This window comes from Sus scrofa, chromosome 12 (genome assembly GCF_054392235.1).
Source record: "Sus scrofa isolate SSC_HxYL_T2T_F1_AM1 chromosome 12, Sscrofa_HxYL_maternal_Yorkshire_Landrace_v2.0, whole genome shotgun sequence".
Taxonomy (NCBI): domain Eukaryota; kingdom Metazoa; phylum Chordata; class Mammalia; order Artiodactyla; family Suidae; genus Sus; species Sus scrofa.
The window spans coordinates 21,041,833-21,068,206 of NC_139394.1; the positions used below are offsets into that span (position 1 = coordinate 21,041,833).

Consider the following 26,374-nt stretch of genomic DNA (forward strand, 5'->3'; position numbering starts at 1 on the left):
TCTCCTGAAACTGTTCCTTCTTCTTCCTTTTTTTTTTTTTTTTTTTTTTTTTGGCTTTTTTAGGTCCAAATCTGTGGCGTATGGAGGGTCCCAGGCTAGGGGTCAAATTGGAGCTGTAGCAACACCAGATCCGAGCCATGTCTGGGATCTACACCACAGCTCACACCAATGCTGGATCCTTAACCCATTGAGAGAGGCCAGGGATTGAACCTGCGTCCTCATGGATACTAGTCAGATTCACTTCCGCTGAGCCACAACAGGAACTCCCTGAGACCCTTTCCTCTGAGCACCTTTCTCATTTCTCCCAGGAGCTCTTTGGACAGGGCCTGGGGCAGGACACCTTCCACACCTTGGTCCCACTCTGGCCTTGTTCGGGAGTCTTGTATTTCTCACCTAGTCCGAACATCAGGGTTCTGCTGGGAAAGTGGGGCCGGGCCCACTCACTCACTCTCTCTGGCTCTTCCAAGACTGGGTGGGGGGTGAGGAGGCAAAATAATTGACTCAGGATTTGTGAGAGTGAAAGCTACGTATTTCAAGGGAAAACAGTAAAAGAGACAAAGATGACCTGGGGGACCCAGTCCATGTGTTTTTCTAGCAGAGACAACTCAGCGTGAAGGTCCGGTTTAGTAAGACCTCCACGGTCCCTGTGAACCCCAGCATCCTGATCCTAATGCCTACTCCAGGGCTAACTCATCTTCCTTCTCGTCTTTTCTCATTTCTTCAGTGTTTTCCGTTTCCCCTATTTCTTCCGATTCTGTTTTCTCCAACCTTTCCGACTCTCCTCTGCCAGTTTCTGAAAGTTTCTTCTCCAGGACTTCCGGTTCCCTTGTGCTTAATTCCTCTGAGAGGTTTTGGTCCAGATCTGAAGGCCTCCTGTAAATTTCTCTCGTTTCTCCTCTCTTCAGTTCGGATAGTGTTCTGCCTGCTTCTCCCAAGTGTTCTTTGGCAGCCTCTCCTGGATCCCTCCCCATCGCTGCCTGTTCTGTTCTCCTTAAGGGGCTGGCTTTTTCTATGGCTCCTCTCTGCTCATGTCCTTCTTGTCCACTGGCTGCGGTCCCCAGGGTGTCCTTAGACAGGTCACCTTCCATCTCTTTCTCATTCTCCATTTGCTCGTGCTCCCACCGCTTCATCACCTTCTCGGGTTCATCTCTCACTCTCCTTGTCGCTTCCTTCTCCTTTGCTGATGTATTGTCCAACACGTCTTCTAAAAAACATGAGAAAGGAGGAGAGAAAGGTCAAAGTTTGTCTGTCTCTGGGCCTGGGAGAACCCCGGCCTGTGCGGGCCTGTGTTTCTGAGAGAGAACCCCTTTCCGAAAAGAGAAAGGGGCTCATTTACTGAGTGCCAGCTCTGTTCCTTGGCATCGTGTAAGCGGCATAGATTATACCATTTGGTCATCATAAAATTGCACAGGGTCACTGATTCAAGTTTGCAGTCAAGGGACCTGAGACTGACAAAGGAGAAATCACACACGATGGTCAGACTTCAGATGCACAGTTGACAGAGTCACCATTTGAACCCAGGACAGTCTACCTCCAGACCACATTCTTTTTTCCCCAAAAAGATCTAACACAGGTGCTGGAAAAGCACAGAGGCTTCCCTTCTCTAACATCCTCTTTCTGCATTGCTTTGACCCGAGGAAGCACAATCATTTGTTGGGCGGGCCCCTGAGAAATGTGAGGAGACTGTTAGCTGGAAGTTCAGATGGAGAGCTATTTTACAACCCAAGGCATCCTTGCTCCTTGTTTTTATCAGCTAGAGAAAAGCGAGCAATCTTCTCTTGAATCTCCTCCACTTTCTCTTCCTGGAAGCCCAAGTTTCAGTTTCTAAGACATCTACAGGGGCTTCTAGTTCAGAGCAGGAAAAGGCCAAGGTTTGGCCATGAAGACACATGCAATGCTGCCCCCTGCTGTCCAGAGAGGGAAGTGCCCAGCAGCTGCCACTGACCCCAGGGCTTTCCAGGACGGCCTCTTCCCCAGCACCCGGTCAGCCAAGGGAGGGAGGATGCTTGGAGCCTCTGCTGTTTCCCTGCTGTATTTTTTCCACATGATCGCTCCTGAGGCTTCTGAGAGCATCTCCAAGGTGTGTGGGGGCAGAGGCAGATTTCTGAGGGGATCCGGCCACCCCGTGGCAGGCGCTGGATATAAAGGACTGTCTTCTGGCTGCTCCAGTGCCCAGGAACCCCATGCCCAGATTCCTGCTGCTGTGCCTGGATCAGAGCGGGCTTCAGGAGCCGGAAGCCCAGCCTAGCACCCCTCCATTGCCATGTGGCTTGTGACAGAAAGCAGCAGCGTAGAACCTTGGTGAAAGCAAGGATTCTGGAGCCAGACTGGAAACTGCTGTGGGACTTTAGTCCCTCTGCCTCCGTGCCCTTACCAATAAAACCTTATTTCATGGTGCCTCTCATTTCACAGTGCTCCTTATTTCACGGTGCTCTGGGAGGGATGGGATGAGCTGCGGCGTATAAAGCTTAGAAGACTGCCTGGCACACAGGAAACTCTGAGTAGAGGTCAGCTTCTCTTATCACCCCCTCCCCTCTGGGGCCCTGGTCCCTGTCCACTCTGTGGGGCCTGGATTCCCGACCAGTTCCTCTTCCCTCAGTCCTTCCATGGGAGCGCAGCACCAGGGAGTGATCCAAGGCCCCTTTACTCCCTGGAGCCCTCAGGAGAAAGAATGTGTTAAAGCCAGATCGGCTGCCTCTGCACCTTGGCTCGCCCACAGGCCCCCTGCACTACCCACTGCTGGCCCTGAAGAGCAGCTGCCCACAGCGAAGAGAATGTGGCTCTGAGTCAGACTGCTGTGTGACCAGGGCAGATCACTCTGGCTCCAGTGCCCACCAAACCGTAACTACCTCCTAGGTGGTGAGGACCAAGTGAGATCCTTCCACTTCTTTTTTTTTAATGGCCAAACCTGCAGCACATGGAAGTTCCTGGGCTAGGGGTCAAACGGAGCTGCAGCTGCTGGCCTACACCACAGCCAGGGCAACGCCAGATCCGAGCGGCATCTGTGAACTTCACTGAAGTATGCGGCAACACTGGACCCTTAACCCACTGACGGAGGCCAGGGATCACACCTGCATCCTCATGGATACTAGTCAGGTTCTTAACCCACTGAGCCACAATGGGAAATCCCTGAGATCCTTCTGTGCGACACTGAACCCAGCATCTGGCAGGTGGTAAGAGACCCCACAGGGTAAGCTACTGTCATTCTGCCTCCATCTTTGCTCCTGCTGTTTCCTGCCTGAAACGCCCTCAGCCTTCCACCTCATACCTGGAAACTCCTGAGCATCTTTGGGAGCTTGAAGAGAAAGATTCTCCCTCTTGGAAGCGCTCCCTACCCACCGCCAGAACTGGGCGCCCCGACCTGGGCTCTCCCAGCAGGAGTCCGGGTCACCTGCAATTCTAATTGTCTGGCTTTCCCACCGAGCTGTGGGCTCCTCCAGGGCAGGGGCCAAGCTTCTCTCTCCCCAAATCTCACACCTTCCTGGCACCTGACAAGTGCTCAACAGATAATGATACACTCAGGGCAGACAGAATGGGTTCTGACCCCAGCCTGAGGTCTCCCTCTCCTGCCCCGCCCAGGAAAACTGGGGGCCTGCTCAGTGGGCAGTGCTAACCTCCCCTGGACCCCCATCCTCACTACAGCAGCAGCAGGAAAGCGGCCAAAAGGAAAGCAGGGGGAGTCTCCAAAAACTCACCTTTCTCCTTCTTATCTTTGAGTATGTCCCTGTAGTTGGTTTTCTTCAGCTCTTCAATGATGCCCTTGTTGGCATCATCCAAGGCCTGTGGGCGGCAGAGGTGCCGGTAAACTCTTAACACTCTGTGACACCAGACCTGTCCTTTCTCCACCAAGCCCCAAGCCCCTGAAGGCAGGATCTGCCAACCGCTCCCACACCCCTTTCTCCCGGCTCCTCTGAAGACTCCTGCCCTGAGGTTAATTGCTACCGTGGACTTGGAATTCCTCACACTACGTGGTATGAGAGATACATGGTAACTCAAACTCTTTTCCCTCGGGCCTGGGCCTATATTTCAGGGTTGTGTCTGTCCATTGATGCCCACTTTTTTTTTTTCCTTCTTTTTAGGGCCACACTAGCAGCATATGGAAGTTCCCAGGCTAGGGGTCTAATCGGAGCTACAGCTGCTGGCCTATGCCACAGCCACAGCAACGAGGGATCCAAGCCAAGTCTGCGACCTACACCACAGCCCGTGGCAACGCCGGCTCCTTAACCCACTGAGCGAGGCCAGGGATGGAACCTGCATCCTTATGGATACTAGTCGGGTTCATTACCACCAAGCCACGATGGCAACCCTGGCAGCTCCCCTGATCTCCTTTTGACAAATCAGTAAAGGGGCTCAAGTCTAGGGATTAAATTCAAGCCCCAGCTGAGACCTACGCCACAGATGTGGCAATGCCTGATCCTTTTATCCCACTGTGCTGGGCTGGGATTTGAACCTGCGCCTCTGCAGTGACCCAAGCCGCTGTAGTTGGTTTCTTAACCCACTGCACCATGGGAGGAAATCTATGTACTTTTCATTTATTTTGCTCTAAATGGCTGCAGGTGTGGGCAAGTGAGTGAGACCATCACACTGGTTTCTTGTTGTCTCCTGGTGGGAGGGGCTGGCAGTTTCCAAATTGCAAGTCCTAAAAGCACTTTAGGAGGTCACGGCCAGCATGAAAGAAAAGAAACCAGCAGTTCCCACTGTGGCTCAGCAGGTTATGAACCCGATTAGTATCTATGAGGATGTGGGTTCGATCCCTGGCTTTGCTCAGTGGGTTAAGGATCCGGCATTGCCATGATCCGCCATAGCTGGCGGATCCGGTGTTGCGGTGTCTGTGGCATAGGCCCCAGCTGCAGCACCAGTTCAACCCCCATATACCACAGGTGTGGCTGAAAAGGGGGAAAAAAAGGGCACTCTTGTGGCACAGAGAGTTAACGCTCTGGCGTTGTCACTGCCGCAGTCTGGGTTGCTGCTGTGGCACAGGTTCGGACCCCTGGCCTGGGAACTTCCATAAGTCATGGGCAAGGTAATAAAATAAAATAGAATAGACTAAGAAATATCAGCATCCATAATAAAGGTAATATGTTTTATAAAACTTTCATTTCCAGGAGTTCCCATCGTGGCGCAGTGGTTAACAAATCCGACTAGGAACCATGAGGTTGTGGGTTTGGTCCCTGCCCTTGCTCAGTAGGTTAACGATCCAGCGTAGCTGTGACCTGTGGTGTAGGCTGCAGATGCGGCTCGGATCCCGCATTGCTGTGGCTCTGGCGATTAGACCCCTAGCCTGGGAACTTCCATATGTCGTGGGAGCGGCCCAAGAAATGGCAAAAAGACAAAAAAAAAAAAAAAATTTCATCTCTATTTTTGTCTTTTTTCAAATAAAAGTGTGTGTATGGGGTTGCTATATGAACCCATGGCAGTAACAAATATTGGCAAGTCCCTGCCATATCTAGAATGTGCCCTGTGATTGCGGGTGATAAACACCTATGGCTAAGGAGCCAAGGGCTCTGCCGGCCCTATCCCGACCCCCAGAGCTGGCCCAGGGGTGGGAGGGACTCACGCTGATGATAGCCTGCTGTGCCTCGTTGCTGTGGACGAGCTTGGCTCTCTCCAGGGCCTTCTCAAAGTTGTTCACGGCTGACTCGAAGTCTCTCAGCTTCACTGGAGAGCAGGAAGGAGACACAGCACAGGGAGGTTGTGACACAGGGTTGCATGATGCTCAGGGGCCCCTAAGTCCTGGGGCTGACTCTGGCTCTCCCAAGCTTCAAACTGCCCCAGGAGTTGCCAGGCCTCAGGCAGCATCCCTGGGCTGCCCAGTACCACCTTTTCTAGACATTCCTGGGCCACCTCACCCCTAAGGACCAGAAACTGGGAAGCTGAGGCCTCGGATTTCAGGTGCAAAGGCATCATGAGGGAAAGAGTCTGCGCATAGCATGTGTCTCCAGAGCCGGGGGGCGGGGGGCAACTCCATCTTGCTCTAATTTTAGATTGTTCCAGAAAAGGAGATCAGGATTTTATCTATTTTTTTGGCCACATCCATGGCATGTGGAATTCCCCGGGCCAAGGATCAAACCTGCAGTGACTGGAGCCACAGGAAGGACAACGCTGGATCCATAACCTGCTGAGCCACCAGGGAACTCCAGAGAGCCATACTTTTTTTTCTTTTTATGGCTACACCTACAGCCTGTGGAAGTTCCCAGGCTAGGGGTGGAACCAGAGCTGCAGCTGCCAGCCTATATGCCACAGCTACTGCAACACTGGATCTGAGCCACATCTGTGACCTACAATACAGCTCACGGCAATGCCAGATCCTTAACCCACTGAGCGAGGCCAGGGATCAAACCTGTGACCTCACGGATCCTAGTTGGATTCATTTCCACTGAGCCACGACAGGAACTCCCATTCTTTTTTTTTTTGTCTTTTTTTGCTATTTCTTGGGCCGCTCCCGCAGCATATGGAGGTTCCCAGGCTAGGGGTCCAATCGGAGCTGTAGCCACCGGCCTACGCCAGAGCCACAGCAACGTGGGATCCGAGCCGCATCTGCAACCTACACCACAGCTCACGGCAACGCTGGATCCTTAACCCATTGAGCAAGGGCAGGGACCGAACCCGCAACCTCATGGTTCCTAGTCAGATTCGTTAACCACTGCGCCACGATGGGAACTCCTCTATCTACATTTTTGTTGAGCTATAAACTGGCTTTTCCAAGGACTGTAATTGCTTCTCATCACTTTGAGAAACACTAATGGGAAGCTGAGGAGAGGGCAGGCAGGAAGGAACCAGTATTTCTGGAGTGCTCACGACATGCTAGTTCCTAAGCGTGTACTCTGAGAAATACTGCCTTATTTCTTCCCACCAGCCCTATAGGTGTGACCGTACCCAGGCCTCTCTACGGAGGGCGACATTGAGGCAGACAGTGGCTTTGCCAGGAGGCCCAAGATCTGCCTTCTCGGCTGTGCTGCCTCCACAACCCAGGGCCTCCCAAGCCGCTGCATTTGATGTTCCCACCCTAGAGGGGGGTACTGAGACCAGCAGTGAGTGGCCTGTTTCTCCAGAGGCCCTTAGGGCCCAATAAGACCACAAGAGAGAGGGAGCTCTTGTTGTGGCACAGCAGAAATGCATCTGACTAGGAACCATGAGCTTGAGGGTTCAATCCCTGGCCTTTCGCAGTGGGTTAAGGATCCGGCGTTGCCTCGAGCTGCAGTGTAGGTGGCAGATGCAGTTCAGATCTGGCATGGCTGTGGCTGTGGCATAGGCTGGCAGCTGTAGCTCCAATTCGATCCCTAGCCTGGGAACCTCCAAGTGCCGTGGGTGAGGCCCTAAAAAGCAAAAAAAAATGGGGGTGGTGGTGCTCAGGACAACATCAACCCCGGGGAGGGCATATCCCATCTCCCCTTCAGTTTAAAGGATGTGGGAAAGCGTTCAGGAAGCAGTGATCACATCTTCCTCAGTTGGAAGTTTTCAAGTGGGTGTTCTTAAGAATCTATGGTGTGGGAGTTCCCGTCATGGCGCAGTGGTTAACGAATCCGACTAGGAACCATGAGGTTGCGGGTTCAATCCCTGTCCTCGCTCAGTGGGTTAAGGATCTGGCGTTGCCATGAGCTGTGGTGTAGGTTGCAGACGCGGCTCGGATCCCATGTTGCTGTGGCATATGCCGCGAGAGTGGCCCAAGAAATGGCAAAAAGACAAAAAAAAAAAGAAGAAGAATCTATGGTGTGTAACGAGGCCCGTGAGGCCCTGTGGATCTGGCCCCTCACTGGCCCCCTCCCTTCAGAGTTCCCGTCTCCGTCAGCTTCTTTTTAGGCCGCAATTGTGGCATGCATAAGTTGCTGGGCCAGGGACTGAACCCTCGCCATAGCAGCATTCTGAGCTGCTGCAGTGACATCAGATCCTTAATCTGCTGGGCCATGAGCCACCAGGGAATTTTTTTGTTGCTCTTTTTTGGCCGTCCCGTGCCCTACGGAGTTCCCTGGCCAGGGATCAGATCTGAGCCCTGGCTTCGACCTATATTGCAGGTGCAGCAAAGCAGGATCCTGGATACTAGTCCAGTTCGTTACCGATGAACCATGATGGGAACTCCCAGCGCAGGATCCTTAATCAACTGTGCCAGACCAGGGATCAAACCTTTGTCCCAGTGCTCCGGAGATGCCGACGATCCTGTTCCACCGCAGCAGGAACTCCCATCAGGAGCTGCTGCTTAAAAGTTGCTTCCCAGACATGAAGGCAGGAAACAGTTACCAGTTTTTTTATTCTTTTATTTTTATTTTCTTTTTTTGTCTTTTTAGGGCCGCACCCACGGCATATGGAGGTTCCCAGGCTAGGGGTCTAATCAGAACTGTAGCCACCGGCCAACGCCAGAGCCACAGAAAAGATGGGATCCGAGCCGCGTCTGCGACCTACACCACAGCTCACGGCAACACCGGATCCTTAATCCACTGAGCAAGGCCAGGGACCGAACCCGCAACCTCATGGTTCCTGGTAGGATTCGTTAACCACTGCGCCATGATGGGAACTCCTTAACAACTTTATTGAGATGTAATTCACATACTACAAAATTCACCCATATGTAAGTATACAGTTTAATAATTTGTTGTAAATATATAGACTTGTGCAAAGATCACCACAACCCAGTTTTAGAATATTTCTATCACCCTAAAAAGTTCCCACATGGGACCTGGAGCAATCTGCCGAGCCCCTGGAGCCTCAGTTTTCCTATCTATAAGATGAGGACAATACCTCCATCACTGCTTGCACAGTGATTAAATGCAAGAAGGCAGAGTTCCCACTGGGGCTCAGCAGTAACGAACCTATCTAGTATCCATGAGAACACAGGTTTGATCCCTGGCCTTGACCTATGGGTTAAGGATCTAGCATTGCCATGAACTCTGCTGTAGGTTGCAGACATGGTTCGGATCCCGTGTTGCTGTGGCTGTGGCATAGGCTGGCACCTGTAGCTCCGATTAGACCCCTGGCCTGGGAACATCCATATGCCGCAGGTGCAGCCCCTAAAAAGACCGAAACAAATAAATCAATGCAAGAATGCACCTGTAAAGAGTACCGACCGAGGCAAGAGGGTGGAGCTGTTTTGATGACAAGACAGTGCTCTGCTGCTCTGCAGCTGAGTTCCTCAAGGGGCAGGGCAGCTCTTGGGCCCCCAAGCCCTCTGGGAGCTTAACTTAAAGTAGGGAGTGCCACACACCGGTCAAAACGCAGGGGTTTATCCCCACCCTCAGAATCCGCATTCATCTGGGCACAGATACACTGGGATGATAAGTTCAGCCCATAGCATTCCTGACCCTGGTGTGACAGCAGGGCCTGAGCGCTGGGAAAGGTAGCATGGTTCTCACTGGGGCCATACCTTGCGCCTGTGCCACCAGAACACTGGCATTCAGCTGCCACTCGATGTCCCCTTCTTCCTCGGCGCACTGCTGGGACTTCTCGCCGTAATTCTGGGCCTGCCAGGCCTGGTCCAGCTCCAAGTAGCAGCGGCCGATCTCATGGAACAGCCACGTCTTCTCCAGGGTGGTTCTGGCCAGAGGGATCTTTTCCTCCCACCTGGAGACACGAAGAAGCGCTCAGCTTCTCCCACTCAGGCTCTGCCCTTGGCCAGAGGAGGCCAAGCTTCCCATGCTGTCAGAAAAAAGCCTATTCTCCGACTACTACGTTTCGTTGTGTATTTATTTTATTCATTTATCTTGGTCTTTTTAGGGCCGCACCTGTGGCATATGGAAGTTCCCAGGCTAGGGGTCCAATCAGAGCTACAGCTGCCAGCCTACACCACAGCCACGGCAATGTGGGATCTGAGCTGTGTCTGCAGTCTATACCACAGCTCATGGCAACCCTGGATCCTTAAACCACTGAGCAAGGCCAGGGATTGGATATTAGCTGGATTCATTTCTGCTGTGCCACAACAGGAATTCTGAACACCCGATTCTTAACCCACTGTGCCAGGCCGGGGATTGAACCCGTGTCCTAGCACTCCAGAGATGCTGCAGATCCCTCTGTGCCACAGCAGGCACTCCCAAATTAATATTTTACCATTAAGCGCATATTTACTATAAAGAGCTAGGAATGGCAGGCGAACTTGGACAGTCCACTGCCTTTTGGCACAAAGGCACCAGGGACCATTCAGGAAAACAAGTGACCTGCAACAGAAGGCTCTGGTGAGCAAGTCTATCTTTTTTTTTTAAGTTCTCTTGCTTTATTTATTTATTTATTTATTTTTGTGAGTGTCTGTGGCATGTGGAAATTCCTGGGCCAGGGACTGAACCTGCACCTCAGCAGAGGTCCAAGCCACTGCAGTGACAATGCCAGAGCCTTATCCCGCCGCACCACAGAAGAACTCCCAGCAAGTCTATCTTAGTCAAGCAGCGAGGGTCTGGAGGACAGTTTCACCCTGTGCGAAGCCAGTGAGCTCAAGGAGCTGGCTCTCTAGGCACAGGCAGTTCTCCGGCTCAGGCCCGCCCCCGAGCCTTCTGGGACTGAGTCTCCCACTGGAGCAGGTGGCCAAGCCCCAGGGATGAACATCAAAGTCGGGCGATTAAGCTTTCCGGGGAGCTCAGCCTCCATTCCCAGTGACCCCACGTGACAGCATAGTCACGGGAAAAGCTCAGCAGAGCTTCCAGAAGTCAACAGGCCACCCATTCCTGAACTTGCCCAGAGGTAAGGACTACTTGGTGTCCTTGTTAAAAACCGATTCCTTGAGCTCCAGCCCAGACTTGCAGAATAAGAATTTCCAGGGAAGAGGTCCAGGAAACGTGTACGTCTAATGAGTGCCCCACATGACTCTTGTCATTGGGAAATTGGGAGAAAATGCTGATTACCTTCTATTAATGAATTTAATTGATGAGCCCTGGAGTTTACAAAGCAGCCAGCCCATGGTCACCTAGCAAAGCCAGGGGCCAAATTCGGGTCTTCTGATGCCTCTTTGCCTGGCCTTCTGTCCCAGGCAGGGAGTCCACTGTAAGGGTGGGCTGTCCCGTCCCAAGAGTGGGGAGGGGGCAGTCCCTGGGCACTCACGTGTCAATGGCTTGCTGGAATTTCCCAACTCTGGCAAAAACCCTGCCAATGTTATCCAGGGCTCTGGACTTGGCTTCAGGAAGATCGCTGTGGGAAAGAAACAAGACAAGCCCATTCCAGGCACTGTGGAAACTGGGAAGAAGGCAAAGGCAGGGGCCAGCTGGAGGGACCGTGCCTAGGCTGGCAAGGCTGCCATACTCAGGCTTTCTCGTGCCCCGTGGCTGGGAATGGACATCATTGGGACCTCTCTGGAGGGCAAAGAGGCAACAGCTTGTGAAGATAGCCCCTTTAGGGAATTCCCTTCGTGGCTCAGTGGTTAACGAACTGGACTAGGAACGGGTTCGATCCCTGGCCTCACTCAGTGGGTGAAGGACTGGTGTTGCTGTGAGCTGTGGTGTAGGTCACAGATATGGCTCGGATCCTGCATTGCTATGGTGGCGGTGTAGCCGGCATCTGTAGCTCTGCTTCAAACCCCAGCCTAGGAACTTCAATATGCCTCGGGTTTGGCCCTAAAAAGCAAAACAAAGAAACAAAAAAACAAAGAGAGCCTTTTGGTCCAGCAACTCCCCTTCTAGGAATTTACCTCCAGAACATAATGTGACAAGAACACTCATTAAAGCACTGGTTAAGAATAAACAGTGGAAACAATCTAAAAGTTACCAGTGTGATTTTTGTGTATAAAAAAAGTCCCTGATATAGTAAAAAGTCAGGTATGGGAGCATGGACAACATCTACTGCCCCATTTGTGTTAAAAGTAGATGTGTGGGCCTGAAGCATGAAGCTGTGCTCAAAGCTTGATTTTTATTTATTTATTTTGCTTTTTTAGGGCTGCACCTGAGGCATATGGAGGTTCCCAGGCTAGGGGTCCAATCAGAGCTACAGCTGCCAGCCTACACCACAGCCACAGCAACTCAAGATACAGGGAATTCTCGTCGTGGCTCGGTGGTTAAAGAATCCGACTAGGAACCACGAGGTTGTGGGTTCGATCCTGGCCTTGCTCAGTGGGTCAAGGATCTGGCGTTGCCGTGAGCTGTAGTTTAGGTCATAGACATGGCTCGGATCTGGCGTGGCTGTGGCGTAGGCTGGTGGCTGCAGCTCCGATTCGACCCCTAGCCTGGGAACCTCCATGTGCCACGGGGTGCAGCCCTAAAAAGACAAAAAAACAAAACAAAACAAGATACAAGCCGCATCTGCGACCTACACCACAGCTACAGGCAACACCAGATCCTTAACCCACTGAGCAAGACCAGGGATCAAACCTGTATCCTCGTGCATCCTAGTTGGGTTCCTTAGCCGCTGAGCCACAACAGGAACTCCTCAAAGCTTTGATTTTTTGTTTTGTTTTTGTTTTTGCTTTTTAGGGCTGCACCTGCTACATATGGAAGTTCTTGGGCTAGGGGTTGAACTGAAGCTGCAGCTGCCAGCCTACACCACAGCAACATGAGATCCCAGCCACGTCTTCGACCTATACCACAGCTCACGGCAACGCTGGACCCTTAACCCACTGAGCGAGGCCAGGGATCACACCTATGTCCTCGTGGATACTATCCAGATTCGCTACGGCTGGGCCACAATGGGAACTCTGTGCTCGAAGCTTTGACGATGGAGGATGGCCTGGGAGCTGAGGAGTGCAGTCAATGCAGCACTAGGAGCTGGTAAAGACAAGGAAACAGACTCTCCCCTAGAGCCTCGGGAAGGAGTGTGGCCCTACCAACACCTTGACTGTGGCCAGTGAAACTGCCTTCAGACGTCCAACCTCCACAACTAGTAAATGTGTTGTTTTAAATCACCAAAAAATAGATAAATGAATAAAAAGTGGGCATTCTTAGAAAAAAAAATACAGAATGTAATCTATTAACAATGATTACCCATGGGAAATGAGAGCATGAGGGAAACTTAATTTACCCATATTATGGAGTTCCCATTGTGGCTCAGCGGTAATGAACCCGACTAGTATCCATAACGATGCGGGTTCGATCCCTGGCCTCGATCAGTGGGTTAAGGATCCAGTATTGCTGTGGCTGTGGCGTAGGCCAGCAGTTGCAGCTCCGATTTGACCTCTAGCCTGGGAACTTCCATATACCACAGGTGTGGCCCTAAAAAAAAAAAAAAAATTATCCATGTTATTCACATCTTTTTTTCAGTATCCCTGAGTCATCAGAAAAGAGATATTTATTAAGAAAAGGCAACTGCTCCCTACACTGGTTCTTTTTTTGCACAGGGCCACACTCGCAGCATATGGAGGTTCCCAGGCTAGGGGTCTAATCGGAGCTACAGCTAGCTGCCGGCCTACACCACAGCAACACAGGATCCGAGCCACATCTTCGACCTACACCACAGCTCACAGCAACGCCAGATCCTTAACCCACTGAGTGAGGCCAGGGATGGAGCCCGCAACCTCATGGTTCCTGGTCAGATTCGTTTCCCCTGTGCCACAAGGGGAACTCCTACACTGGTTCTTTACTTTTACCACGTGAACATTCTGATCTCTCTGTTAAAAATACCTCCTTCCCAACCGATAAACCAAGAAAGCCCTCCCCCAGCCCCAGCCCTCCCTCCCTCTCTCTCTTCCAGGGCAAGGTCCCCCACTTCCCTCCACCCCTCAGCAGTCATGCAGCTGGCAGACCTCCTTGTCTTCCACGAAGCTCTGCTCTGATTCACTCTCCCCAAGGTGGCCGGGCCTGCGTTCTAACAGGCAAATCTGACTAAGCCTTTCCTCTGCCCGCAGACACACTCGGACTCACCAGCAGTCTCACTGGAGCCCTGTGTGTGGTGGCAAAAGGGAGCAGCCTCAGTGTCTGCCCACAAGGAGGTAGTTTCTTAAGTTACTGGGGTGCTGAAATACCTTTCTATGAAGCCATTCAAAGAATGAGATGGTCCTTTCCAAGACACATTCTTAAGGGAAAAAAAACAACCCACAGAAATGAGTTGGTTTTGGTTTAAAAATCCTACACATGTGCACAAGTCTGTAAATCTGTAGGATGCATACATTGAAAAGGGCCCAGGAGGACACGTCCAAGCGTGGCCCCGGGAAAGTGAGGGGGATGGTGTTGGGGGGGCGGTTCTGTTCTCAGCACCACACAGGTCTGGGTCAAGTACGACCCTTCAGACAAATGCCATCGGTCTTTACCACCTGCGGCTCCGGTCCTCCCATCTCAGCCTGGCCCCGGCCTCTCGTCTGCCCGCGCCTCACCAGCCCTGGTGCCTGGCCCCACCGCACTATCTGCGGGTTGCCCGAATCCTCCACCCCTGCCCTGCCCCCCTGCCTAGGGTGCCCCCCCTCCCTCACCCTTGTCCACTCTCCTTTCCGAGGCCCCCGTCAGCTCCTCTCTCTTGGCTCCTCGGCCACAATCTGCTGCTCTGATGTCGGCCTCCCCTTCTAGAGCGGGTGCCCTGCTATGTACGGTGTGAGTAAGCAAGTTGAAATGCTTTACTCATAATAATGACATGTACTAAGACACAATTACGGGACTGAGAAAGCGTCCAATCAACTCACCTATGGAGAATTCAGAGAAAGAAATGAGGGCTGGGGGCCCTCAAGAAGCTACTCAGACACGTCAGGCGTTGAGCTGCCCCTTGAAGGATGGTAGGCTTTGGGGGGGTGGGTGGCAGGCAGAGGTGGGGGAGGGGTGCTGATTCGACTGAGGGAGCAGGTGGGCCCACAGGTAAGACTCACAGGTATGACCGGGGGCCTGTGTGTCAACGTGGAAAAGGAACTAACATTGTTTCAGGAACACCTGGTTACCTAAATCAGTCACTGAGTGCACATTCATTTTAAGCCCAGCACGTGGCAGGTGTTGGGAAGAGAAAGGGAATTTACACGTCCACGGTCTAACAGGGCAGACAGGAAGCGGGTGGAGGGTGGAGAGGGAGCACAGCGGAGGGGCTGCTAAATCACTCTGGGGCGTATGGAAGGCTTTTCCCCAAGGCAAACACTTATTTACAATTGAAGAATGGGAGCTCCCTTTGTGGCTCAGTGGTTAGCGATCCTGACTAGGCTCCATGAGGTTGTGGGTTCGATCCCTGGCCTCCCTCAGGGGGTTAAGGATCCAGCAATGCCATGAGCTGTGGTGTAGGTCGCAGACGCGGCTTGGATCCGGAGTTACTGTGGCTGTGGTGTACGCCAGCGGCTACAGCTCTGATTGGACTCCTAGTCTGGGAACCTTCATAAGCTCTGAGTATGGCCCTAAAAAGCAAAAAAAAAAAAAAACCCAAAAAAACAAACAAAAAAAAAACAATTGAAGAATGGGCTGGGAAGGGATGGATGAAGAAAGGGCTGGAAAAAGAAGGCTGAGCAGAAGCAGAGCTGTGAGGTGCTGCTCAGGGGCCCAGAGAGGGCCATGTCAGCGGAGGTCAGGATTAGTTGGGTCAGGAAGTGTGGTCTGAGCTGAGCAGAACCGGTTGCTGGATGTCACCCACTGGGTTTGTTTTGCTTGCACAAAAGGGCCAGGTAGGTGGCCAGAAACCCAGGCCAGAAGAAAGACGCAAGCAGGGAGGAAGTCTGGGCTGAGCTGTGGGAGGGAAAGCAAAGGGAAGTGCTGCAGAGCAAGGGGACAGGCGGTGGCGGGCCAGACTTGGGGGACGGGTGTGCTGGCGGGGGCAGGGAGGGGAGGGGGTGTCCGGAAGCCATGTGGGCTCCTTCCTGGGCACTGAGCAGCCAACAGTGCCACCCTCATGGATAGGGAATGCCAGAGCAGGAGGTTGGGAAGAAAGGTGAGGGATTCCGCCTTGGACATGCTGAATTTGGGGTTCCTGTGGAATATCCAAGAGAAAGGCCTTGGAATCCACTGCACATGCGAGGGTGAAGCCTGGGAGGAATGGCAAGAAGATTTATACGTCTTTTAGGGCATGGGAGATAGTTAGATCCAAAGTACTGTATATACTTAGTTTATTTTACCCACAGAATTCTGTCAGCCAATACTATTATTGTTATTATTTTCTCTTTTGGTCGCCCCTCAACATATGGAATCCCCGGGTCAGGGATCAGAACCGAGCCCCAGGTGCAACCTATGCCACATCTGGAGCAATGTGGGATCCTTTAACCTGCTGTTCCAAGCCAGGGATCAAACCTGCGCCCTGGCACTGCAGAGATGCCACTGATCCCATTGCACTGCAATGGGAACTGAGGTTTTTTTGTGGGTTTTTTTTTTTTTTTTTTTTTTTTTTTTTTGCTTTTAAGGGCCGCACCTAGCCTATAGAAGTTCCTCGGGCTAGGTGTCGAATTGGAGCTGCAGCTGCTGGCCTATGCCAAAGCCACAGCAACCTGGGATCCTAGCCGTGTCTGCCACCTACACCACAGCTCAACGCCAGATCCTTAACCCACTGAGCAAGGCCAGGAATCAATCCTGCCACCTCATGCTTCTTAGATTCGTTTCCGCTGCTCCACAACAGGAACTCCCTAGGTTGGTATTATGAAGCCTTCATTAGAGATGAGGAAACGAGAAAGCAAGCAACTTAATCAAATCCACACAGCTTCTAAGTGCCAAAGGCAGGAATCAAAGTCAAGTCTGTCTCCAAAGCTGCTTGTCTGCTTGTTTTCTACTTCTGGAATGGCCAATACGTAAGACTCCTGCCCAGCACGGTGGAGGCAGGCGAGAAATGAAGTGGGAATGGACCAACAGCTTATAGGGCTCCTTGGAGCAAGGAAGAGAGGGCAGGAGGCAGGAATGTTCCGGACTTGACCTCAGAGGGCTGTAGGTCCAAGAGCACCCTTAGGCCAGGAAAACGCATTCGGTTTTAATCTGCAGGCAGTGAGGGACCAAGGCCTATTGTCAGCAAGGAAAAGAGAGCTGATGCGTGAAAAGCAGCGTGTCATGTGGGAGCAGCTGAGGCAGGGAGAGGAACGCGGGCGGACCTGAGTGGAAGCGGGGTGCTGGGAGACTGAGAGGGGCTCAGAACTGGGACCTGGGTAGAATTGAGCAGGAGCCAGTCACAGCCCCAGTCACCCACACCCCGTCAGGCCCTCCTGGAGGGCGCTTCTCCGCACTGTGTCCTGGACTTTTTCCCCATGACACTGAACGCAACTGTGACCTTGCTTTGTTTTACATCTGCAAGGAAATGAAGTTTGTATCTGGTCACCACTGTGTTCCCAATGCCAGCAGCACCTGGCATGTCTGGACTTGATAAATACTTGTTGAGGTGATAAAAAAAAAAATATTCCTAAGAGCCAAACCACTGGGAGCTTTTTGGAGTTTGGGGCCACTACCTTCCTCTTTGTGGCAAAAAAGCTGACCGCCCAGGTGTCCCTTTGTCCTAGGGGGGTGGCTACTCCCTCCAGGGGAATCCACCTCAGGCATGCAGGGCAGAAAGCAGGCGCTCAGACACTAGCAGCCCCAGCCCGGGCCTCAGTGACGCCCACAGGCCTTGCGCTTGGCCTTCAAGCAGTCGCGGGACTCACTATTCCTTGGCGATCTCCAGGTCCTTCCTGTGGCTCTGCAGGGCTGCCACCATCTGCCCCAGCTCCATTTGGGCGTTCCCTATGCAGCTGTACAAGTTTCCCAACAGTTCATCCTTGTTGGGCACCTCCTCTTTGCTCCATTCCAGAACCTTCTTCAGCACTTTCTCAGCTTTCTGAAGGCTGCCTTCAGCACTGCCACTGGTTAGCACTGGGAAGGGAAAGAGGTGATGTGGCGCAGGGAGCAGCCACCCCACCGGCTGACGGGAGAGCCCACCTCCCCGCCAGAGACCACCCACAGGCCAGCGAAGCCAGGGGCTCAGGCTGCTCCGTGGCTCCGACCCCACCTGGCCCAGGACCCACTCTTCTGAGGCCACCACCCACACATGTCAATGTCCTCCAGGCTCTTGAGGATGTAGTGGGCTGTCTGCGAGGGGCGGCGTTTGCGGTCCCGCAGCCACTTCTCTTGCATCAGCTTCCGGTCCCGCTCCCGGGCGTAGATGGGCTTCTGCTGCCTCCAGAAGTTACTGCGAGTGTCCAGGTAGTTGATGCCTGTCATGATGAGGTCCTCCACAGTCAGGCCGTGCTTGATGGTGCCTCTTATCAAGTCTGTGGGGAAGGGTGTGGGAGGAACCAACTAGAACAGGCATCAATGGGAGTCGCGGCCCCTCGGCTAAGGGTCTCCTGGTGGGGACCTCTATCCGGGGACTGAGGAACAGCAATGAAAGCAAGAGCACAGGGGTGGAAAAGTGGGTCTGTCTGGGTCCAGATGAGGCCAGAGCCCCCCTTTCAGCCCCCACGGTACAGGCCCCTTATGGCAAGACTAACAAAAGGGGCAACTGGGAGGTCTGTGGTGGCGCAGCGGGTTAAGGATCTGGCATTGTCACTGCTGTGGCACAGGTTCAATCCCTGGTCCAGGAACTTGTGCATGCCACAAGTGCAGCCAAAAAAAGTGGGGGGGCAGGTGGTAGATAGTTTTCTGAAAAGGCCCCGTCCTTGGGACCCCCTTATTTCAAGCGGTGTGCTCAGAGAAGACGGAGTATAAATGTACAACCTGGCCCAGGTTGCCAGAGCCAAGAGAGTCCACACATGCCAAGTGGGCCAGTGTCAGCTGGTAGCTGACGGCCCATGAGGCATGCCCCGAGCTCTGCCCATCTGCCTGACCAGGGATTAGAGCCGGAACAAAGCTGCAAGGCCACTTGGGTCATGTTCAGAGCACCTCTTTCCTCCCCAGAAGGTCCTCTGCAGGGAAGGAAAGGCCTTTTAGGAGGAGGCATGCCAGCAGTGAAGCTGCCCCAGAGACACAGCCTACAGGGAATCTGGCACGTGACCTTGGGAAGTCAGTTCTGGAGAAAAGTTATTTGAGTCAAGGGTGATCCCTCTTCCAGCTTTAACAGCTAATGGCAATACCTCCACCACCCCCGTTTAGATGAGACACGCATTTCCAGGCTCCGTCCTACTTCCTGTCACTGCCAGCACGCTGTGATGGACGGGGCGCTGGACTGGACAACAGGAGGCCTGGGCTCTGCTGTCCACTCCACCACTAACTTGCCTGTCACCTTGGACAAGTCCCTCCCCATTCAGGGTCTCTCTTTCCTTAGGGATAAAAGGAGCGATTGGAATAGATGAAGTCTCAGGACAGTCCAGTTCCACTAGCCTTGATGCCCTTCCAACATTCCCAGCTGGATTCCCTTGCTTCTGTACAGACTGAAGCCTCGAGATGCCCCTTCCGGGACCAGGGTGGTAAAGAAACCCAAATCTCTGGCATTTCTCCCTCCCAGGACACCACAGCACTGAGGATCACTGGTTCTGAAACTGAGCTTCCTGGATTCAAATACAAGAGCCACGTCCCTGAATTATTTACCCTATGCGCAGTTCCCTTATCTGTAAAATGCAAATGCGAGCAAAACCTGTCGAGAGGAACGTGTTGGCAAATGTCCTAGGACAGGCTCTGCTTCCGGCTCGGGCACTAAGCATCCACCCCAGAAGCCCCAAGTCCCAGTGCCCTGCGGTAAACAAGGCGTCGGAAACCTTCATCCAACAGGAGCTTCTCCAGATACTCCTTGTCCACGTAGAGCTCGCCCAGGAGCTGGCGGACGATCTTCTCACTCTTGAGGGAGCCCTTCCGCTTGGACTCCCTCTTGGGGTGGTATAAGAACTGTCTCACCGGATGAGCCTTCTGCTGGGCTTGCATCCTCTGGGAAAACAAAGCAATGGCCAACAGAGCCTCAAAAAGGAGCCCGGACCACCCAGTCAAGGCCAGACCTCCCCCCGTCCCCCAGGACCCCTGCGGACTGAGAACCATGGAGTGTGTCTGGTCTGGGAACAGCTACACTCCTAAGACCCCTCGGGAGCGGGCACAGAGTCTTGACTGCCCTGCTGGGCAGGAGCACATCACTCCCAGGCACCAGGGCCACTCGGACTTGTACTCCTCAAGCACACGTGGCCTCTGCCTTCTGAGGGAGGTGGAGTCAGCCAGGGCACTTACCTCAGCCTGCTTGCTTAAGAAGGACAGGTCCTCTCTGTTCTCCAGCTTAATTGAAGCGGGACCTGCAAGGACAGAAGCTGGGCCTCAGGTTGTCCAGGCCCCCAAGCATAACTCACCACATATTTTTATGTGGAAATAGTTGCCTTTGGCAGGAGGATGGTGGAGGGTGTAGCAAAGCTAAGCCTGTGCCAGCCAAGCATGAAAATGGTACAGGCTGTGTGGCTTAACACCCTCCCAGGAGTTAGGCAACCCCCACCAGCCCAAGGCCATGGCAGCCAGATTTCCAAACATAGGAAGGTCCTGGCCACCAGCGGAAGCACTCCATTTCCACACTCTGCCACCCACAGTGGCAAGCTCCCCAGCCTAAGCCCCGCCCCCCAATAAGCAGCTGAGCAGAGCCAGCCCTTGGTGCATACACGGTCAGGGAGGAAGCCAAGGACCAGGGAAGGCTGCGCTCAGGACCTCATTCTACCCGATGACACCAGGTCAAGTAGAAGCCTCCTTCACATGCGCACTGAGTATATGGAATGACTGGCCAGCCGGGACTTGCTATAGCACATGGGGAACTCTACCCAACATTCTGTGATAATCTTTATTGGAAAAGAATCTGAAAAAGAATGGATGTGTGGGAGTTCCCATCATGGCGCAGCGGAAACGAATCTGACTAGGAACCATGAGGTTACAGGTTCGATCCCTGGCCTTGCTCAATGGGTTAAGGGTCCAGCGTTGCCGTGAGCTGTGGTGTAGGTCACAGACAGGGCTCGGATCTGGCGTTGCTGTGGCTCTGGTGTAGGCCGGCAGCTATAGCTCTGATTAGACCCCTAGCCTGGGAACCTCTATATGCCATGGGTGTGGCCCTAAAAAGACAAAAAAAAAAAAAAAAAGAAGAAGAATGGATGTGTGTATATGTATAAATGAATCACTTTGCTGTACAGTATAAATTACTACGACATTGTAAATTAACTATACTTCAATAAAACTAAAAAAATGAAAAAAAAAAAAAAAAGCAGCAGCAGCAGCCTATTTGTCCAGTTCAGGTGTTTCTCATCTGGCTTTGATGAGATGTCACCATACATCGCAGGGCTCAGTACCCTGGACCAGGGACTGATCTCCCCAGAGGGCAGCTCCTAATCCTCAACAAAATCATGACCTGCCAAATCCAAGCTTGGGGTTCCCTGTGTCCAGGTAGTGGCGGCTCCTCCAGGGTACCTCAGGCCTTCCTCCAAACCCAAGAATTCCAAGAGGCTTCCTGGATAAGGGCATAGGCCCCACGGTCACTCACTTCCCACTGAGTTGTTGATGGCTTCCTGGGCTTTCTGGATTCCAACTTTGAATTCCCGATCAGGCCTCAGCTTGTAGCCCCGATGATAGAACACCAAGGCGAATTCAAAGTCTCCCATGGTGTAGAGGGTCTCGGCCTTTTGTAAAATCCCCTGAAACGAGAGGATGTCAAATCAAGGAGAAGAGACGAGGCCTTCTAGGACCCAGGTGTGGTGGAACAGAGGGTCCCTGGGTTGAGGGTCAGTATTGGGATTCAGGGGCAGAGAGCTAGGCAAGGAACGAAGGAAAACGGCAGTAAACTCCAGGTAATCTGGCTGGTTCTTCAACCCCTGCTGAGCAGAGGCTGCTGCAGGTAGCGGCAGTGATGAAAGCCAAGAGCAAGTCTTCTGGCCCTCGCGGTCACCTTGCAGAAGGTCGGGTCGCCCTGGAGTGAAGCCTCAGCATCTGCTAGGGATTTCTCCAACTCTCCCATCTTGAGGAAGCACTTGGATCGGGCAACCAAGCAGTTCTTATCTCCATTCTGAAGGTGAAGAGCCTGAGAAAGGAACCACTCTGCTCAAAAGGCAGCAGGCAGGGCAAGGTAAGAAGCAGGACTGGACACAGCAGCCCAAACCCTCCTGCCAGAGTTTCAAGGGGACTATGCAGGCCAGCACACAGGTCTTCAGGGCTTTTTATTTTTTTTATTTTATTTAATTTTAGTCTTTTGCCTTTTCTAGGGCGGCACCCGTGGCATATGGAGGTTCCCAGGCTAGGGGTCGAATCGGAGCTGTAGCCAATGGCCTACACCAGAGCCACAGCAGTGCCAGATCCGAGCCACGTCTGTGACCTACACCAGAGGTCATGGCAACACCGGATCCTTAACCCACTGAGCAAGGCCAGGGATCAAACCCGCATCCTCATGGTTCCTAGTTGGATTCATTAACCACAGAGCCACGACAGGAACTCCTCTTTGGAGCTTTTGAGACCAAAAGCGGCACAACAATGATCTCTACTCAGCCAAGTAGGTTATCTGCATGTGGCTCTTCTTAATTTAAAATTTTTTTTCTTATAAACATACTTCTTCTTTACTTTTTTTTTTTTTTTTGGCTGCACCTGCAGCATGCCGGGCCAGGGACTGAACCCCGGCCACAGCAGTGATCTTGAGCCATAGCAGTGACAACACCAGATTGTTAACCTGCTGAGCCACCAGGGAACTCCACGGCTCTTCTTGAACACGGTCAAATCACAAGCTGTTGTGGAAGCCACATGTTGAGATTTGGAGAAAAAACTACTCTGGGAGTGTTCCCGTTGTGGCTCAGCAGAAACAAATCTGACTAGGAACCATGAGGTTGCGGGTTCAATCCCTGGCCGCATGTGGGTTGAGCATCCAGCATTTCGGTGAGCTGTGGTGTAAGCTGGTAGCTGTAACTCCAACTCGACCCCTAGCCTGGGAACCTCCATATGCCATGGGTGCAGCCCTAAAAAGCAAAGAAAGAAAGAAAATAAACTACTCTGTGAATATACTGAATTTTTCTGAGTGTTGGGGATTCCTTTGGTTCACTCAGAATCTTAGGGTATTTGGTGCGTAACAAGTTCGACCACGAACCTGAAATGGCTATGCAACACACTCAAAATACTAATCAAAGGCTAAGCTACTTAGTACACAAAGACTAAGCATGCTGAAGGCTAACAAAATGGATTTTAGGACAGTCTGCCATTTTTGTCAACCGTTCTGCATGCCCTCTCTTTTTACACACCTTCTTGAGAGTAAGTCACCATTTCTGGGGATAAGATGAAAACGCTAGGAAAAGTGAAACCATGATTTGGCCTTAAAGGGGGAGCAGAATGCTTCCCTACTCCCCAAGTCTTTCCTCCTTCTGTTTGAGATTGTTACCGTGGTCTGCAGTGTACTGTCCTGCCTGAGGCATCAGACTGTAAACACCCCTAAAACCTTCCTACTCTTCCAGGAAGAGGAAGTAGCTATTTTCTTTCATAGAAAAGGCCTTTAGGGGTATTCTTTTCTCTCTAACTGAGCTTCTCCTGGATGAAACATGATCCAGAAAGAGGAGAATGGGTGGGGGCAGGGCTCCTGGACTCATTCATTGGCCCATCTGATCAATTATTTCTGGTTTTAGGGTGTGGTTGGTGATCAAAGGGACAAAAGACTCTAGGTAGCAGTTGAGAAGCTTGACTTTAAAGGAAATCTTGAGGCAGGTTAGAGGACTATCCCACTATTCCAATTTTTTTTTCATTTGTTTGTTTGTCTTTTTTTGCCATTTCTTGGGCTGCTACTGCAGAGGTTCACAGGCTAGGGGTCAAATCAGAGCTATAGCTACAGACCTACGCCAGAACCACAGCAACTCAGGATCCGAGCGGCATCTGCAACCTACACCACAGCTCACAGCAACGCTGGACCCTTAACCCACTAAGCAAGGCCAGGGATTGAACCCGAAACCTCATGGTTCCTAGTCGGATTCGTTAACCACCAAGCCACGACGGGAACTCCTACTCCAATTTTTAATAAGAGGCAGACCATTTATTGTAAAAGAAATCATCACAAAATGCCCCATAGCTTACTTGGGAGAGAGTACAGTAGTATAAAGTGGCTAGCCCCTCAGCACTGGAGTCAAGTGCCTGGGTTTGAGTTCTTTCTCTGCCCTTTGCTAAGTCCAGTGATCCTGGGCATGTTATTCAACTTCTAGAACACTTTCCTTATCTGTAAAATGGAGTAGTAACAGCACCTTCCCCATAAGCTTGCCACTCAGCAGTATGCTGGTATCCTAAAACAGCACTCAATCTTCACTCAACAGCGTGGAGCGATTTATTCTAGGGTAACTCGCCCCCCCCACCCCCACCCCCCCACACAAACACCGGGGTCATGTGGAAGTTCTTCGGGCAGGGACTGAACCGACCCCAGCTGCTGCAGTGACAGCGCTGGATCCTTAACGCCCTGTGCCACAAGGGAACTCCCACAGTAACATTTTACAATGTTCGTTAATGACCGACCACCTTCCATAAGCAACCATGTTCCAGAGACTTCACTTCGGCAAGTTGCCTCCCAGGCAATGATGGGAAATTGAGGCCGCCCTGGGGAATGAGGCAAATCACGAAACATTTGAGTAAAAAAGTAGGCGACAAGGTCACTGTTAATGCAGAGGATGATTATTAACAACCAGTCAGAATGCAGATGAGAACCGGTAGAAAATGGCCAAATAAGGACTCATCTATGATAGCAGTGCATCAATCACTAACAATGGAATAATGGAAACAATACGGTCGTTCAGCCATCATCAGGACCTCAGTGGCAGGGTCCAACTCACGTTGCTGAAGCTATGGGCGGCTTTAGCGAACTCCCCGCATAGATACAGCCTCTCGCCCTCCGCCATGTAAGAGGGAAAGGTGCTTCGCAAGCCATTAGCTTCTTGCTCCGCCATGGAAACGGGATTCGGAGACGCTAAACGGGAGAAAGGAAGGAAAAGAAGCCTGCGAACCTCTGTCTGGCTTTTGGAAGCTCTGTCTCTTAGCAACTAGGAGACGTAGGGCGACTTCCGGCCCCGCCCTCTCGTACGAGGTTGCGCCCTGGCGCAACCGCCGCCAGCCTGCGCATGCGCCCAGGCAGACTCGCGTCGGGCTAGTTGTGATCAGCGCGTGGCCTGGGGCTGCTAAGCGGGTGCGCCTGGCAGTGTTGGCTGTTAGTAACTTCTGCGAGTTCTTCCAGTTGCAATGCTTTCAGAGTTGACAGCCAGGAAAACAGTAAGAAGGTTGGAGGCAGAATTCCAAAGAGGGATAAGGCATATGTGGCAAAGATCGCTGCACATGTACCACTATCAGGAGAGAGCACGGATTTTGGAGTCTGATTACTTGGGCTGAGTTACACTCATTAACTGTGTGACCCTGTGCTGGGCACGTAAGGGCTCTAAGCCTTAAAATTTGCGTCTGCAACGTGAATGTGAAGATAAAACCTTTGGGATGTGATGATTTGCATAAGGTCACGTGAGAACGCTGGGTTCAACCTTCAATTTAACACATTTAGTGAGCCCCTGCTAGTGGCAGGCTCACACTTCATTAAGTCCTTAGCTGACATCCTTGCCCATTCCCCCACTCTCCCTGCCAGCCCCCCCGCCAAAGGTGAACTAGGTTTACTACATTTACTTACTTTTTTTTTTGTCTTTTTAGGGCCACACCTGTGGCATATGAAAGTTCCCAGGCTAGGGGTCGAAGTACTTCATTACTTTCATTTATTTTTTCTTGGCTGCACCTGCCACATTTGGAAGTTCCTGGCAACACAGGATCCAAACCAACCGGTCAATGGGAATTCCTTTTTTTTTTTTTTGCTTTTTTTTGGGGGGCGGGGCGCATGTGGAGGTTCCCAGGCTAGAGGTTCAGTTGGAGCTACAGCTGCCGGCCTAGCTATAGCCACAGCAACGCAGGATTGGATCTGCGTCTACGACCTTCACCACAGCCCATGGCATTGCCAGATCCATAACCCACTGAGAGAGGCCAGGGATAGAATCTGCAACTTTATGGTTCCTAGTGGGGTTCACTTCCACTGTGCCACGACGGAAATTCTGGGAACTCCTTTTTTTTTAAATTTTTTTGAAAAAATAAGTTGGATGTCATCGAAATGAAAATCCTTTATTCTTCTAAAAGGCACTGCTAAGAAAATCAAAAGGGAGTTCTTGTCATGGCTCAGTGGTTAATGAATTCGACTAGAAAAGACAAAAAAGAAAGAAAATCAAGACTGGCCACAGGCTGGGATAAAATATCTGCAAAACATCTACCTGTCAAAGAACTTGTATCCACACTACATGAAGAGCTTTTATAACTCCGTAATAAGACAGATAAATACAAAATGACCAAAAGATTTTAATAGTTATTTCATCAAAGAAGATAAAGGAAAGTCAATTAGCACATGAAAAGATGTTCAATGTCATTAGTCATTAGGAAAACACAAATTAGGGACCACAGTGAGGAATTCCCGTCGTGGCTCAGCGACAATGAATCTGACTAGTATCCATGAGGACTTGGGTTCGATCCCTGGTCTTGCTCAGTGGGTCAAGGATCTGGCATTGCCGGGATCTGTGGTGTAGATCGCAGATGTGGCTCAGATCTGGTGTTGCTATGGCTCTGGTATAGGCTGGCTGCTACAGCTGTGATATGACCCCTAGCCTGGGAACTTGCATATGCAGGAGGTGCAGTGCTGGAAAAAAAAAAAA

At 51.8% G+C, this 26,374-nt stretch overlaps 1 protein-coding gene across 7 annotated transcripts; it reads right to left on the reverse strand.

Moving 5' to 3' along the window:
- Nucleotides 1-507: 507 nt before the first annotated feature.
- Nucleotides 508-24,694, reverse strand: ODAD4 (outer dynein arm docking complex subunit 4). 7 transcript variants are annotated; one of them, XM_084984486.1, is made up of 13 exons: nt 24,479-24,687; nt 24,168-24,245; nt 21,583-21,714; nt 21,181-21,331; nt 19,899-19,960; nt 19,442-19,607; nt 17,795-17,962; nt 17,414-17,621; nt 11,017-11,103; nt 9,356-9,552; nt 5,558-5,658; nt 3,696-3,780; nt 508-1,204 (listed from the first exon to the last, which is right to left on the reverse strand). In XM_084984486.1, exons 1-13 carry the CDS (start codon nt 24,590-24,592, stop codon nt 675-677), a joined length of 2,079 nt encoding a protein of 692 aa, XP_084840612.1. In that variant the 5' UTR covers nt 24,593-24,687; the 3' UTR covers nt 508-674. The 7 variants fall into 7 exon arrangements, with proteins under 7 accessions (XP_084840612.1, XP_020922645.1, XP_084840614.1 ...); XM_021066986.2 differs by having other exon boundaries at nt 17,795-18,019; XM_084984488.1 differs by lacking the exon at nt 24,168-24,245 and having other exon boundaries at nt 24,650-24,694.
- Nucleotides 24,695-26,374: the final 1,680 nt, after the last annotated feature.

Excerpts from the sequence above, each read along its gene's own strand:
- ODAD4 (XM_021066986.2), bottom strand. The coding sequence starts at position 24,592 with ATGGCGGAGCAAGAAGCTAATGGCTTGCGAAGCACCTTTCCCTCTTAC. Across the intron at positions 24,246-24,478 it reads CCGCCCATAGCTTCAGCAAC|GGCGGCCTCAATTTCCCATC; the intron begins GTGAGTTGGACC and ends CTCATTCCCCAG. Across the intron at positions 11,104-17,413 it reads CTGGAGATCGCCAAGGAATA|CGATCTTCCTGAAGCCAAGT; the intron begins GTGAGTCCCGCG and ends TCTTTCCCACAG.